The sequence below is a fragment of the Eretmochelys imbricata genome, chromosome 26 (assembly GCF_965152235.1).
Source record: "Eretmochelys imbricata isolate rEreImb1 chromosome 26, rEreImb1.hap1, whole genome shotgun sequence".
In the NCBI taxonomy this organism is placed as follows: domain Eukaryota; kingdom Metazoa; phylum Chordata; order Testudines; family Cheloniidae; genus Eretmochelys; species Eretmochelys imbricata.
In genome coordinates, this window is record NC_135597.1 from 7089626 (window position 1) to 7103779 (window position 14154).

Below are 14154 nucleotides of genomic sequence, written 5' to 3' on the forward strand. Positions count from 1 at the left end.
GGCCTGATTTTTAGAGCACGTCTGCTTAGCCCTTCATGAAAATCAGACCCTCTAAGGTTGTTGCAGGCGGGAAACCCAAAATCCAAAGCACCAAAAAAACCACTCTTAACTTTTGCAAATTTTGGCCGCACAATCCAGTGTTGTGCTTGGTTTCAGCAACATGTGGTGCCCAACTGCTTGTGCTATGGACTGGGGATAGTTTCTGCATGAGGAATGCAATATGGTAGCTCAGTTCTATGGAAACACGGTGCTCACCAACTCTGCACCCAGAAGAGAGAGCTGCAACCTCCTGGCCTGCTGAAGAGGAGAAAAAAAGCCAATATGGCTGTTGCTGTCCATGGATATTCTCGCAGTAGCTGAAGGGCTAACCACAAACACAGACTATGAATCCAACCAACCAATGATGGGCACACCCTCAGTCTAAGGGTTTGATATTACTCTTGCCATCTCTTACAGTTCCTTCCTGTGGCCACCATCTCTTGGTCTGTGTTATGCAGGAAGCCAGATTAGTTGATCGTAACGGTCCCTTCTGGCTTTCAAATCTATGAACCACTCTTTCTCCTACAAGCGTCCTTGTACACAACTATATTGATCACAAAACAGCTGGTATGAAGTGTTCTCATAAGGAACAAAATATATTTCATACTCCTGTATAAAACCTCAATAAAAAGTGGGAGCAAGGAGTAGGAGAGGACTGAACAAAAGGAGAGAAAAAGACAACAATAAAAAGCAGAGAAAAGAAAAGTTTTCAACTATCACATGCACATAATCACACCCAGTAAAATATAGTAGGTGAAACATGCTATAGGTGGAAGGTTAACTGCAAGCTATTTCTGTGAAAAGACTAGTTGAAAATATTTCTAAAGAATGGTTTCAGAGTAACAGCCGTGTTAGTCTGTATTCGAAAAAGAAAAGGAGTACTTGTGGCACCTTAGAGCCTAACCAAATCGGATGCATCCGATGAAGTGAGCTGTAGCTCACGAAAGCTTATGCTCAAATAAATTGGTTAGGCTCTAAGGTGCCACAAGTACTCCTTTTCTTTTTTCTAAAGAATGAATCAGATTGCTCCCAACTACCCATGAATGCTGTGAACTTACTTACCTACCATACAGGAGGAATTCTTTGTTAATTTGAACAACTTTCTGTAACAGAGCCTGGAGATCATTAACTCTACAGAATCACCTGCATCAGTTGCAAAACAGCGAATGCAAAAGTAAAGGCGACATCTCGAAAATCTGGCCCAATGTGTTGATATAAAAATCACGCAGTGCTAGAATAGGGTTCTATGAATTGCATGAAAATTAAATAAAACAATACAGCATTTAGAAACTCTGGAACTTAAAAAAAAATAAAACAAATACCTTTGTTTTGACAAATCTTTTTGTTTCCCCTAGGGACTGCACGAAGGCAATTACCGGGGGTGAAGGACTACGAAGTGGTATACCCACAAAAATTACACCAATTACATAAAAGAGATGTAGCAGGAAACCAAAATCCCAACCATGGGGTAATAAAGGAGGCATTTTTTATTTGTTTGCATGGGAATGGGAGAGTTTTGTCTTGGGTCAGAGTGTACTTAACTTTCAAGATAAGTTAGATCCAGACATCAGATCATACTAATGGAACAGAATAACTAGACTATTGGATCCATTCCCCTGCAAGGGCAGGCTGTGACAGTCACACAGTAAAAGTAGGTGGCAAAGGCTAAATGTGATTGACGAGTCTCCTCCTAGCTTATGACCATACATTTATTCACAGAGCAAACCAACTCATTCGTTGGCATTAGTGGCACGTTTTTGCTCAAAAGTAGAGCGGTGGGTGGATAGTGGAAAACAGAAGAGCAGAAGCGCCTCGCATTCCAGGGAGTTGAGTTTTAGATCCAAAGTATGCAGCACAACCACATCCTCAAATCAACCTTTGGGTGGAGGTGGAACAAATCAGTGGTAGGGTCCAAGACAGAGTTCTACTCCTAGCTCTGCCACCAACCCAACCTGCTGGGGGATGGTGAGTAAGTCACTTAACTTCTCTTGATCCCTCTTTCTCCATCTGTCAAATAGGACAGTGAGACTTGCTATCCTTTATGAAGTACTTTGAGTCCTATGGATGAAGGCCCCAACACAGGAAAGCATAAGCACATGCTTAACTTTCAGCACTTTAATAATTATTACTCTTATTGAGATAGTGCCTAGTTATCCACCAAGTGCCTATTGTGTTAGACACTGCATAAAACAGGGAGTAGTAGATGGTCCCTGCTCTGAAAAGTTTACAATCTAAATAGACAAGACAGACAAAGGGTAGTGGGGAAAACGATATAACATACCACTGAGTTCAACTAAGACAGTTCAAATGCTTAAAGTTAAGAACATGCGTAGGTGTTTGGACGAATAGGGATAGGATTATTCACATGCTTAAAGTTAAGCATGTTCTTGAGTGCTTTCCAGAATTGGGTCTTAAGTATAGTCTCCTCTCGAAGTCAGCAGAGATGTACATGTACCTTTGAAAGCAGACTTTAGATTTTAGAGATCAATTTATTCAAGTCATTTAAAAACTGATGCTTAGTCTAGCACTGGCAGCGGGTTTATTGTCGTGGGGGAGTTGGTGTTGGCATCTCAAGACCAGTAAATTCACAGTGAGGCTGGTGCTTATTCATCTCGATATTATAACATACAAATATTTGCAGGCAAAATATGACGACAGGATGCAATACGAAATTAAAGTCAACGGCGAGAAAGTGATACTTCATCTAGAAAAAAATAAGTAAGTTCAATTTCTTTTCTTTTAACATCATCACTCTCTAATCACCCAGGTCACTGGAAAGAGATACTATAAAGCACTCAGGATACAGTTTCGAAAAGCAGATGGGACTTAGGCTCCTAAGAGATGGGTGTATTTGAAATTTTAACTCTCAGATATCATAGTGATGGCAGCAGAATAAGAACCTGAATAGAATAGAACAGACTAGAACAGAATCAGTGGCACCCTGGCAGAGCCCGGCCAGCATGACAGAACTCCAAAACAGATGTAGGACATTTGCTGTGACTATAACGACACTGCTGCAGCTCCTGCTGCTTTCTGTTGGATTCTAAAACCTTGGTTGCAGCAAACTTGACTTGTGAGCCCCTCTCTGTGCCTCAGTTTCCCCATCTGTAACTTGGAGATAATAATACTGATTTACTTTCAGGGTATTGTGTATTCACATTTGTAAAGAATCCTGAGATCCTCAGAAGGAAGACATTATGAAAATGCAAGAGGTAGATAGGTAGACCGACAGACAGCTAGGATAGCACTGGTCAGGCCGGCCACCCTCTGTGACCTCTATCACTACGATTACTGCCCATTTATGAAATCATACCTGCCTCTACTGTTAACTTTGTTCTCTCACTCCTACTTATTTGCCTAAATTAACCTCTTGTTTCTCGTCTAAATCCTAGATTATAAATTGTGTGGGGGATTGTGTCAGGGATTGTCTTTGCGTTATGTTTGTTCGGTGCCGAATTCAGCGGAGCTCTGATTCCTGGGGGGGGGGGGGGAATAGGCTCTCTCAGAATGGAAAATATTACAATAGTAATACAAAGAAATAGTCCTGACAGTTCACAAGTGATCAGACTTCTAAACCTTACTGGGTTCTGAATTAATCTTGCAAAATAAGAAACACATCCCAGCCTGAGGAGCTTAGTCTACACGTATAGTATAGGCAAGGTACATAGAGAAGAGGCTATAATACAAAACAGAGTATATCAGAACGCTGTCGGCCCATAGAGAGCAAACATGAAATAACGTGTAATCGTTATTCTGCATTGGCCGGGTGTGTCTTTTGAGTTCTTTATGTTTGACATTGTGTCAGTTTAGGTACGTTTTAAGTGGCGTATTTTTAAAGATTGTGTAAATATGCCTTAACGTGGCAATCGGTTTATATTAAATGTATCAAAAATAGAAATAGAAACAATAAATAAAGGTTAGTCCCTGCTTTAATCTATTCAAAATATTTCAAGGAAGCAGAGGGAGAGGAATTGGGAAGCCTTTTTGCGTTAGCTTCCTTTCTTTAAGAATACGGTGACCCATTGAAATTGCTCACAGAGGTTTGGAACATTAGTACTAGCTGAAGTGAATTGGGCCCCAATTCATGACTGACCTCTGTGGGACTGCTCTGGTTGCTTTAAATTAAGCATCTGTTTAAGTGCTCTGGTGGATTGGGACCCAGAGTGCTCAGAACCTTGCAAGATTGAGCTACTGGTGATCAGCGTGCATGCAAGCAAGTCAGAATGCAAAATGAATGCAGTGTATTCAGTGGTTGCCAAATTAAAAGGATGTATTCCAGGGATATCATGTCCACCTATTTAGTGTGTTACACCTAAATGTGTGTCTTTCTAAAGGTAGATAGACTTACAGTGAAGAAAAGTCAGCCTTAACTACAAACCACGTCTGGACAATTTCATCCCCCCGGGTTAAAGTTTGACAAACTTATAAATAACTGTTTATAAACAGAGGGCAATAATGGAAAGTATTGATCAATCTCTATATGTATGTGTGTCTTGTACATAGATGAGCCAGATCTTCCATTGCTCTGTATGTTAATCAAAGTGGGTGTAAAGCACTAACACATCAGAATAGTAGTGTTTCACACTCACTTTGAAATGGCACAAATGACTACCCAAGGTATAGCCCAAGAAAGAATCAGGCCCGTATATGTATTTAAAAATGGTCTTGTCTTATACTCTCAGGAAGTTATTTTGTATTAATACAATGAATGGGCTTTGGTTTGACTTTAGAACTCTCCCTGTGTTTGGATAAGGGTTGTGAAGAGGCCTAATTGTCCAGCGGCCTTAATTCTCCAGTCTTTTGATGCTAAAAATAACACCACTATGCATGCTAGTGTTTCAAAATGGTTTGAAGTTCATTATGTAATTACTTCTTCCCTTGATTACTCCAGCATCATTATTTGCTGGAATAACAGGCCCATTGTATTCTTTCCAGGGATCTATTTGCCAAGGACTACTCTGAAACTCATTACTCAGATGAGGGTCAAGAAGTGACAACAAGCCCTCAGATCAAGGTAACATACGAAGGCTCTTCTACAAATCTGTAATCACGTGGTGTTCCATGTGAGATTCGCCGGCATATTAGCAACAGAACAATCCACTTTATAATGGAAGATATAGGTCCAGATTCTAAGCTTGTATAAATTGGCATAGCTTCACTCACCTCGATGAATGAGTGAATGAGGTTGTGTTTCTTGACCTCCATGGAACTGCACTGATTTACACCACTTGAGAATCTGAACCATAGCTTTCTTTATAACAAAGAAAACCTTTTGCACATCTATAGCTTATGAACACGTCTATAGCTTATGAACACTGTTGGAATTCCCGGAGGAAAGGGAGTGGGGCTCATTGAGACTAAACATTCTATGGCTTTCCACCGCATAACTAGGTTTCACAAAGGAGCAAATGTTATTCATTTTAAGAGCCTAATCTCAGTGAGATCATGAACTCAGGTAAACACACCTTCACACACACACACACACACCCCCACCCACCCTGCCTCCCACCCACACAGCAGCTGCATTAAAATATATTACAGGTTATACCAGATGGCTTCCTTGGACCATGACCAATCAGTTACTCAGTTATAAGCACAAAGGCAGTCACTGTACACATTTTTTTTTTTAAATTAACTATGTCTATGGGTCTTGACCCACAGAACTACAACCCCCTCCCGCCCCCCAATTTTAAGCCATTGTTCATTGTATGTTTGTTAACAATTACAATTTGAAATGCAGAAATAAATATTCTTTGTCCTGGAGAAGGTAAGAGGAACAATAGACATTTGGATTGGGTAAACATCTGTGTAAGGACTTCAGGATTTCGTTTCTTAATATTACAGAGGGTATTCCTCATTGTTCTATTTATTTCTCTCACCAAATGGAAGTTTGCATTTGGTTAAAGATTATTCCAAACAAGGCATGCGGCACAGACATCTGATACACTGTATGACCAAGGAATTCCAGCTTTGCTCGTACTGCTCTGTGATTAAACATTTTTTGGCTTAACTTGCATCAGCATGAGGTGTACAGCAATTGTTTATTATTTTCTCTAATAATGTTCCTTTCGTTAATTATTCTTTCATTGTAAAGAAACTGACATATCATGATGAATGGATGTTAAACCGTAATGTGAAACCCAGCATCCATGAGCAATAAAAGTCGTACATTTGTATGTGGGTTTAAATGCTATTTCACAAGCCCATATTCAAGAAACTAGTTAGGGTAACATTTTCAAAAGCACCCACGTGACTTAGGCATTCAATTGAACCAACTTGGCTCTATTGGAATTTAGGTTCTTAAATCACTTAGGCACCTTTGAAAATTTCACCCTCAAGCACATGTTCACTTTTAAGCATATTCTTTGCTTCAATGGGACTTGACAGGACTTAATGGTGGTAAAGTTAAGCACATAATTAAGTGCTTTCCTGCACTGGGGTCATGCTGAAACAACATAATCTGACCCCTGATTCTGCAAAGCACTTAAGCATGTGCTTAACTTTAAATACAGGAGTAATCCTATCCCTATTTCACGTTTAAGCACGTGCTTAACTTTGAGAACCTGGGTAACACATGTGTAAAGTTAAGTACATGAAAAAGTGCTTTGCTGAATCAGGGCAACAGAAGGCAAATAAACTTGGCAGCTGTAAGTCACTTGAAGATTCTTCTATGGAGCGGAAAGCCTGTACTGTTTGGACTTGCCAAAGTTAGGGTACCTTTGTGCCAACAGACCAACACAGAGCTGCTGCAACTGACCTGGGAATTGTCACCCTCTATTTCCATTTCAAGCAGGAGGTACCACAGGTCATAATTTCCTTTTGGAAGCATAGGCAATTAAAGTGGACGGTAGAGGGGTACCAATCTCCTTTCTGACCAGAACACCGTAACTCAGATTTGATATAAAACAAAAAACAATATTCGGAGAAAAATTATAATATCTAAATGGGACAAATCGGCAGATAATGTAATATGACATAACGCTACGGACGTAATTGGAGCTAAGCCAGTTCACACCAGCTGAAGATCTGGCCCAATATGACAATTTATCGTTGTTTCCTAACAGGACCACTGTTTTTACGATGGTCACATCCAAAACGATAATGACTCAGAAGCAAGCATCAGTGCCTGCAGTGGTTTGAAGTAAGATTGTAGCTAATGGTCTTCATGGTGAAATGACACAAGAATGTACTTTTTAAATCTACAAGACTTTTTGTTCACTTGCTCTTTATTTACAGTCACAGTTGCATCCAGTCTTATGAATCAGTAAGATCTCAAAAGTTTAGCTCTATAAGGGTGAAATCACTATGAGAATGGGTCTGAGTAGTTATCCTACAGATCTACTTCTGAGGAAAACAGTTTATAAAGAAAAGGAAAAAGGATAAGAAAAAGCCAGAGGGTATCAGCAATTGTTTGGAGGAGGTGCAACTGCATATTTTCACTCTGGTTCTAATACTAGATAGGAAACTAAACACTTATGTGCTGCGGGAAGTTATGTTGATGGTTCAGCAGGAGGTGTTAATCTTCTCATTCAATGCTGAACCAGTGCTTGAGTATGGTGTTAGGTGGAGCAGTGTTGTTAAGAGATCCAGTCTTTTGCACGAGACAATCAATTCAAAGATGTGTCCTTTTGTAACCATTAAAGATTCCATTGCACAATTTGAAGGGCCGGGAACATTAGCACAAGGGCTGGGCAAACAATTTAAGAAGCAATATTTTTCCATCAGAAAATGGGGTTTCATCCACATAGAAATTTTCTGAGGGAAAGATTGATTTCAGCAGAATTCTCTGTCAGAATGTTTTGTTTCAGGTTAACACACTGAAATGAAACATTCTGATTTCGGAATGTGAAAACATTTTGTTTTGATCACAAATGTCGAAACAAAACATTTTGACATTTCCAATGTAAAATTATACTGAACTTTTCATTTCGATATTTTATCTTTTCTTCCTGATTTAGGATGAACACAAATGCCAAAATATCAAATTTCCCATGGAATCAAAATTCCATTTTTCAGACAGATCTCATCAGTATAGAAGTCATGAACAAAATTCTGTTCCACTGGCTTAATTCCAGTTTGAGTAGGTTTTACTTTTCTAATCTAATTTCTCCTAGAATTTCAGTTTGTCATGGCATTCTTTACTTCCTGTGGTGTATTGTATCTGAGAGCAGTTAAAATTCTACTGTGTACTATTACACTGGTGTGTAGTGTGATCCTTATACTAGGGGAGAAAAGTGCTCCACAAATGTGAGTCGTTATTATTTTGATAAAATCCTATGGATTCGCAAAGATCCTCACCTTCATTCTAATCTGAGGGTTTTAAAAAAATGTTTCACAGAGGATATTTCAAGAGCCAGGGTCAAAGATACCTTATCCAACCCCTGAAGCTCACAGACAGCGAGGAACATGCAGTCTTTAAATATGAAAGCCTGGAAGATGTTGAAGGCCCAAAAACTTGCGGCGTAACCAACACTACCTGGGAATCAGAAGATCCTATCAAAAAGTCCTCTAGATCAAGCACCAGTCTGGAAGTGAGTACTGCCCTGAAGTTAAACTAAATCCCTAAGAAAATTTCTGAGAATTAGTTTTTGTGATCCTGGCATAAAGGGGTGAATTACACCATATTTTGAGGAAAAAAATCACTTTTATTCCTACCCAGAAGGGTAATATGAGACAGGGTCTTAGGTGTAGTTAGGGATTCAACATGTTATTGCTAAAAGAAAAGGAGTACTTGTGGCACCTTAGAGACTAACCAATTTATTTGAGCATGAGCTTTCGTGAGCTACAGCTCACTTCATCAATCCGATGAAGTGAGCTGTAGCTCACGAAAGCTCATGCTCAAATAAATTGGTTAGTCTCTAAGGTGCCACAAGTACTCCTTTTCTTTTTGCGAATACAGACTAACACGGCTGTTACTCTGAAACATGTTATTGCTGGCATAGAGGCAATCTGTGTTTCATGTTCTGTGTGCTGGGTAACTCCACGAGAGAATTACGTGCTTGTAAAATTAAATGGGTTCTTCATTAAAGCACCTATTTATAGAGATTCTGCAACTGTGACGCGCGCTCTAGCCATGTGCACACAGACTGACTCCTGGTGCAGGCTCATAACGCTTCTCTCCTGCAACCTGTGCTCCTCCCTCCAAGTTCCATGCACGCTGCTACACTGTATACCTTGCTGTTTTAATGGGGACCCACAGCTTAGAAAGAGAGGAAAATATTATCCTTTTTCAGTTAATTTAGTTTTAAATCAGTACAGAAAATACTAAAGTCAGTTTCTGTAACCATGGGTCTGATCCTCAGTTACAACTCCTTTACATCAGAATCAGTCCCTATGCATGAAAAATGTGCACATCCATCCAAATGACATGTGCAAATATTGCATCTGCAAATGCACATTTTGCACATGGAAATTGCACAGTTTGCACATTCATTTTTGGAGGCATTTTGAAAATTTGGCCTTGACAGGCATACATTTTTAATATGAAATCACAGATCTGAAATGTGACTTAAGCCGTTGAAACCTGTACGCAGCTGGAGGGAACCCAATTTATCTTTCATTAGTATTGTGCAACGTTAATTAACGTAGTAGCAGGCAGCTTTAAAACACAAATAAAGGCAAATTATCCCTGCAGATACAAGCATGCAATTGCCAACAGGGAATCAATGAATTGAGTTCGCCCACTACAGGTTTGATTATTATTGGTCAATATGAGTTGCACATTGATCTAAGGCCCAAATTTAATTAATTTCAATTAAAAAAAGAACCCTGGGCTAGATTTACAAGGGTATTTAGGCTTAGTCAATGGGACTTAGGTGCCAAACAATATCAGTGGGAGTTATGCACTGAACTGACTTTTGTAAGGTGCTTTCGTAAATTCTACTAGGTGCCTCTCTGCATCTTTAGGCACTTAAATACCTTTGAAAATCTAAGCCTGAGCTTCTCTACTGTAAAATGGAGATGACAGCATTTCCACTCTCAGAAATTTAGCGAGAAAGAGAGAGAGAGAGAGAGATTATATGATTATAAAATATTCTTCTTGAATCTAAAGGGGGCAGATCGGAACAGGTCATAACAATCTTTTGCAAAATGTTTTTCTTAGAAACAGGAATACCTGAAAGCGAAGAAGTATGTCGAAGTCTACATAGTTGTAGACAATGCTGCGGTGAGTATTCAGACAAACATTTTTCATTTTACCTCTACAACAACAACTACGGATTCGATTTTTCAAAGCATTCGGCACCGGTCTAACTGTGCTCGCACTGAGATAAATTGGAGTATTATCCTTGACTTCAGCAGCAGGGGCAGAGTTAAGCCAACTCCGAGCAAGGAAGATCCTGCCCGGTGAAGATTTGAAATTCACAATGGATAGCAAAATACAGATCTCAAGTAAAACTGATTGGAAAATGTTTTTCAACACATTGACATTTTTTGGATGACAATATAAGTGTATGGCCCGGCTCTCTGTTGCCCTGCGACTAGTGTGAGATCCTTACCCACATGCCATCCCTGGTTGCACTACATAAGGGCGCTATAGAAGGAGACCTAAAATCGCCAGTTCTAGCTATGGGAAGATTCCCCTAGTGCAGGCACTGAGAAAGATAGATAGCTGTAAGGCTGTCCTCTGCAGATCCTTCGTAAGCCCTGGCATATGGGGCGTGCTGGGGCAGGGCTGCAGAATCCCAGCCAAGCCTGCCATAACTAAGACAGACCCCCAGGACTATCTACATTATATCAGGCGTCCTGGAGCGGGCAGGACCCAAAGGTGACTTAGCCACCATAGTCTTCTCCATCCCCCTGGGCTGCAGGTTCTGTGTTGTGCCTCTCAGAGGCTCAGGACAGGATATCATATGAGCTAGCTGGCAGTAGTAGTAGTAGGCTGTCACCCTCTAGGTGGACCAGCCACATGACACACTTTGACCCTGATCCCACAAGTTGCTCCACACAAGCAAATCAGAGAATTCTTTCCTGGGTATCTGGCTGGTGAATCTTGCCCATATGCTCAGGGTTCAGCTGATCGCCGTATTTGGGGTCGGGAAGGAATTTTCCTCCAGGGCAGATCGGAAGAGGCCCTGGAGGAGGGTTTTTCGTCTTCCTCTGTAGCATGCGGCACGGGTCACTTGCTGGAGGATTCTCTGCTTCTTGAAGTCTTTAAACCACGATTTGAGGACTTCAGTAGCCCAGACATAGGTGAGAGGTTTTTTGCAGGAGTGGGTGGGTGAGATTCTGTGGCCTGCATTGTGCAGGAGGTCAGACTAAATGATCATAATGGTCCCTTCTGACCTTAATATCTATGAATCTAAATCACTGTGCCCATATGGAACCCTAACTACCTCAGTAGGACTCTGCGAAAGAGGGGGAGGAGTGGGCGCAGCTTTTGGGGGGAGGGATAGCTCAGTGGCTTGAGCTTTGGCCTGCTAAACCCAGGGTTGTGAGTTCAATCCTTGAGGGGGCCTTTAGGGATATGGGGCAAAAATTGGGGATTGGTCCTACTTTGAGCAGGGGGTTGGACTAGATGACCTCCTGAGGTCCCTTCCAACCCTGATATTCTGTGATTCTATTCTATGATATGCAGAATAGCTTGTAGGATCAGCTCATTAGCCTGCATGACCCTGACCACCATCTTGTCCCCAATACCTTTAATAAGTATTTTCAACAGCCTTTCAAAGATTTGGAGCCCACCTGAGCAGAGGGAATATGGAGAGGAGCAGATAGAGTTACGGCCACCAAAAGTATACATGGGCCAGGAGAGGTTTGCAAATAAAGAAGAAGATTTTGAATACAAGAGAATCATAGCTGATCAATTATGCAACCTGCTGTGTAGGTAAAATATGGATATTATAAAAAGGCCCTGATCCTGCAAACAAATACGTGCTGAACTTCAAGCACAAGAATAGCCTCAATTGCAACCAGTGGGCTCAAAGTTAAGCAACCTGTGTTTGCAGGATCAGGTCCACAGCTGATAATATTTCTGACAGACACTTTCATGCTTACTGATTCATGCTCCTATGGCCATACCACCCTGAACACGCCCGATCTCGTCTGATCTCGGAAGCTAAGCAGGGTCAGGCCTGGTTAGTACTTGGATGGGAGACCTCCTGGGAATACTGGGTGCTGTAGGCTTGGGGGGAGGGATAGCTCAGTGGTTTGAGCATTGGCCTGCTAAACCCAGGGTTGTGAGTTCAATCCTTGAGGGGGCCATTTAGGGATCTGGGGCAAAAATTGGGGATTGGTCCTGCTTTGAGCACGGGGTTGGACTAGATGACCTCCTGAGGTCCCTTCCAACTCTGATATTCTATGATTCCTCTCATCTAAAATCCACGGGACCCAACACTCGGAAGTTACATCACGTGTTTCCATTAACTAAAACAGCGCAGTACCAGGCAAGGCGAATCATCTTGGCATGAAAAATAATGAACAAAAACTAGACCAATTTTTTTTCCAAATCGTTTCTTCTTTTTTCCCCCCCATCAGCATATTTTCTAAGAACATTACTATATTTGGTGTTATGAAAGTATGGCACTTCCGTCATATGTCCCAGTTTTCAGGGGGAAGTTTACTCAGCCTTAAATATTTGCCAAAGGCAGAAACTTGACAGCAGTCCAGGAGCAATCTCTTTTAAACTAATTTTCATAAAACCTGCTATTTCCACTTTTTCTTTTTCTTTTTTTTTTTTTTTAAGATTCTAAGGGCCTCACTCTCATTTGTGCTAAGACCCCTTTACACCACAGTGGAAAGGGGCCTTAGAGTGAGTGGAACTGTACTTCACACCTATTCTAAGGCTCCTAATTCTGCCAGAACAGTGTAAAGGGGCTTTAATGTAAACCAGACCCTAAAAGGGACAGGAAGAAACCCAGATCTGTATGAGTTTAGGCTACTCTGTCGCCCTTGTACCACGTCCTCTAACACTCTGCAAATCTGATTCTTCCTCACTTGCACTTGTGTCACTCAGGATTAAACCAACTGAAATCAGTGATGAAAAATGGATTTCGGTTGTGATCAGAACCAGGCCCTATGTGTGTACCTTCTATTTTAGCACACAAAACACTACCAGATGTAAAGTCCAATCCAAAGCCTACTGAAATCAAGGAAAGTCTTTCCACTGACTTTAATGGGCTTTGGATCAAGCCCTTCGTGTTTATTATGAGAACTAATCCCAATGATTTCATATTAGCAAACACTTATGGTAATGCTACCCCTGATAGTAAGCGTTTGCAGGCCCCTTAGGGTAAGCCCGCCACACCACCTAGGCTTGAGAGCCTGAGCTGCAGTCCAAGCCACAAAGGTCACACTGATATTTTTAGCACACTAGCTCAAACTCCAGTAGCACTTTTCTGTCTGCCTGGGCTGGGAGACTCAGTCCCAGCCTCTAGGCACTGTGTGTTAAAAGTAATAGGCCAGATCCATAGCTGGTGTAACTCAGCACTGATTACAATGGCATGATGCTAATTTACATCAGCTGAAGATCTGGCTTAATATCTAGAACAGCTGTTATCCGACAAAGAAAAACAAGAATAATATTTAGTCCTTCCTTGCCTGCAGGGGACTGGACTAGATGACCTCTCGAGGTCCCTTCCAGTGCTATGATTCTAAGAATGGGGGACAGGATCTGGGACCTAGTCCCTGAGCCTTTGGTTCTCAACCCATATTATTGTGATTGCAGTACAGTAGGTGTGGTGGGCTGCAGTAGCTCTAGTGCTGTGTGTAGTTGTCTGTAGAAAATAGACAAATAAAGGGGAATATGATTGAGGGCTACAAAATCATGAATAGTGCGAAAAAAGTGAATGGAGAAGTGTTATTTACTCTTTCACATGATACAAAAACTAGGGGTCACCTGATTAAATGAATGGGCAGCAGGTTTAATAAAAACAAGAGGAAGTATTTTTTCCACAGAACGAACAATTACTCTGGGGAATTCACTGTCATGGGATGTTGTGATGGCCAAAAGTGTAACTGGGTTCAAGAAAGAACTGGATCAGTTCATGGAAGATGGATCCATCAATGGCTATTAGCAAAGATGGTCAGAGACATAGCCCCAGGCTCAGAGTGACCCTAAACCTCTGACTGCCAGAAGCTGGGAGTGGAAGACAGGGGTGGATCACTTAATAATTACCC

At 41.2% G+C, this 14154-nt stretch overlaps 1 protein-coding gene and 1 non-coding gene across 3 annotated transcripts in view; both read left to right on the forward strand.

The window, feature by feature from the left end:
- The window catches only part of LOC144257629 (zinc metalloproteinase-disintegrin-like NaMP), a 51352-nt gene that overhangs the window by 11171 nt on the left and 26027 nt on the right, over window positions 1-14154 (forward strand). For both annotated transcript variants that reach the window (XM_077805650.1, XM_077805651.1), the window contains exons 2-7: window positions 1395-1507; window positions 2681-2757; window positions 4975-5053; window positions 7104-7180; window positions 8378-8570; window positions 10142-10204. In XM_077805650.1, coding sequence (XP_077661776.1) covers window positions 1395-1507; window positions 2681-2757; window positions 4975-5053; window positions 7104-7180; window positions 8378-8570; window positions 10142-10204 — 602 coding nt within the window. The remainder of the gene's footprint in view (window positions 1-1394; window positions 1508-2680; window positions 2758-4974; window positions 5054-7103; window positions 7181-8377; window positions 8571-10141; window positions 10205-14154) is intronic.
- On the forward strand, window positions 12044-12162 carry LOC144257816 (5S ribosomal RNA). The gene has a single exon (XR_013344599.1). It is a non-coding gene; the product is annotated as a 5S ribosomal RNA (ribosomal RNA).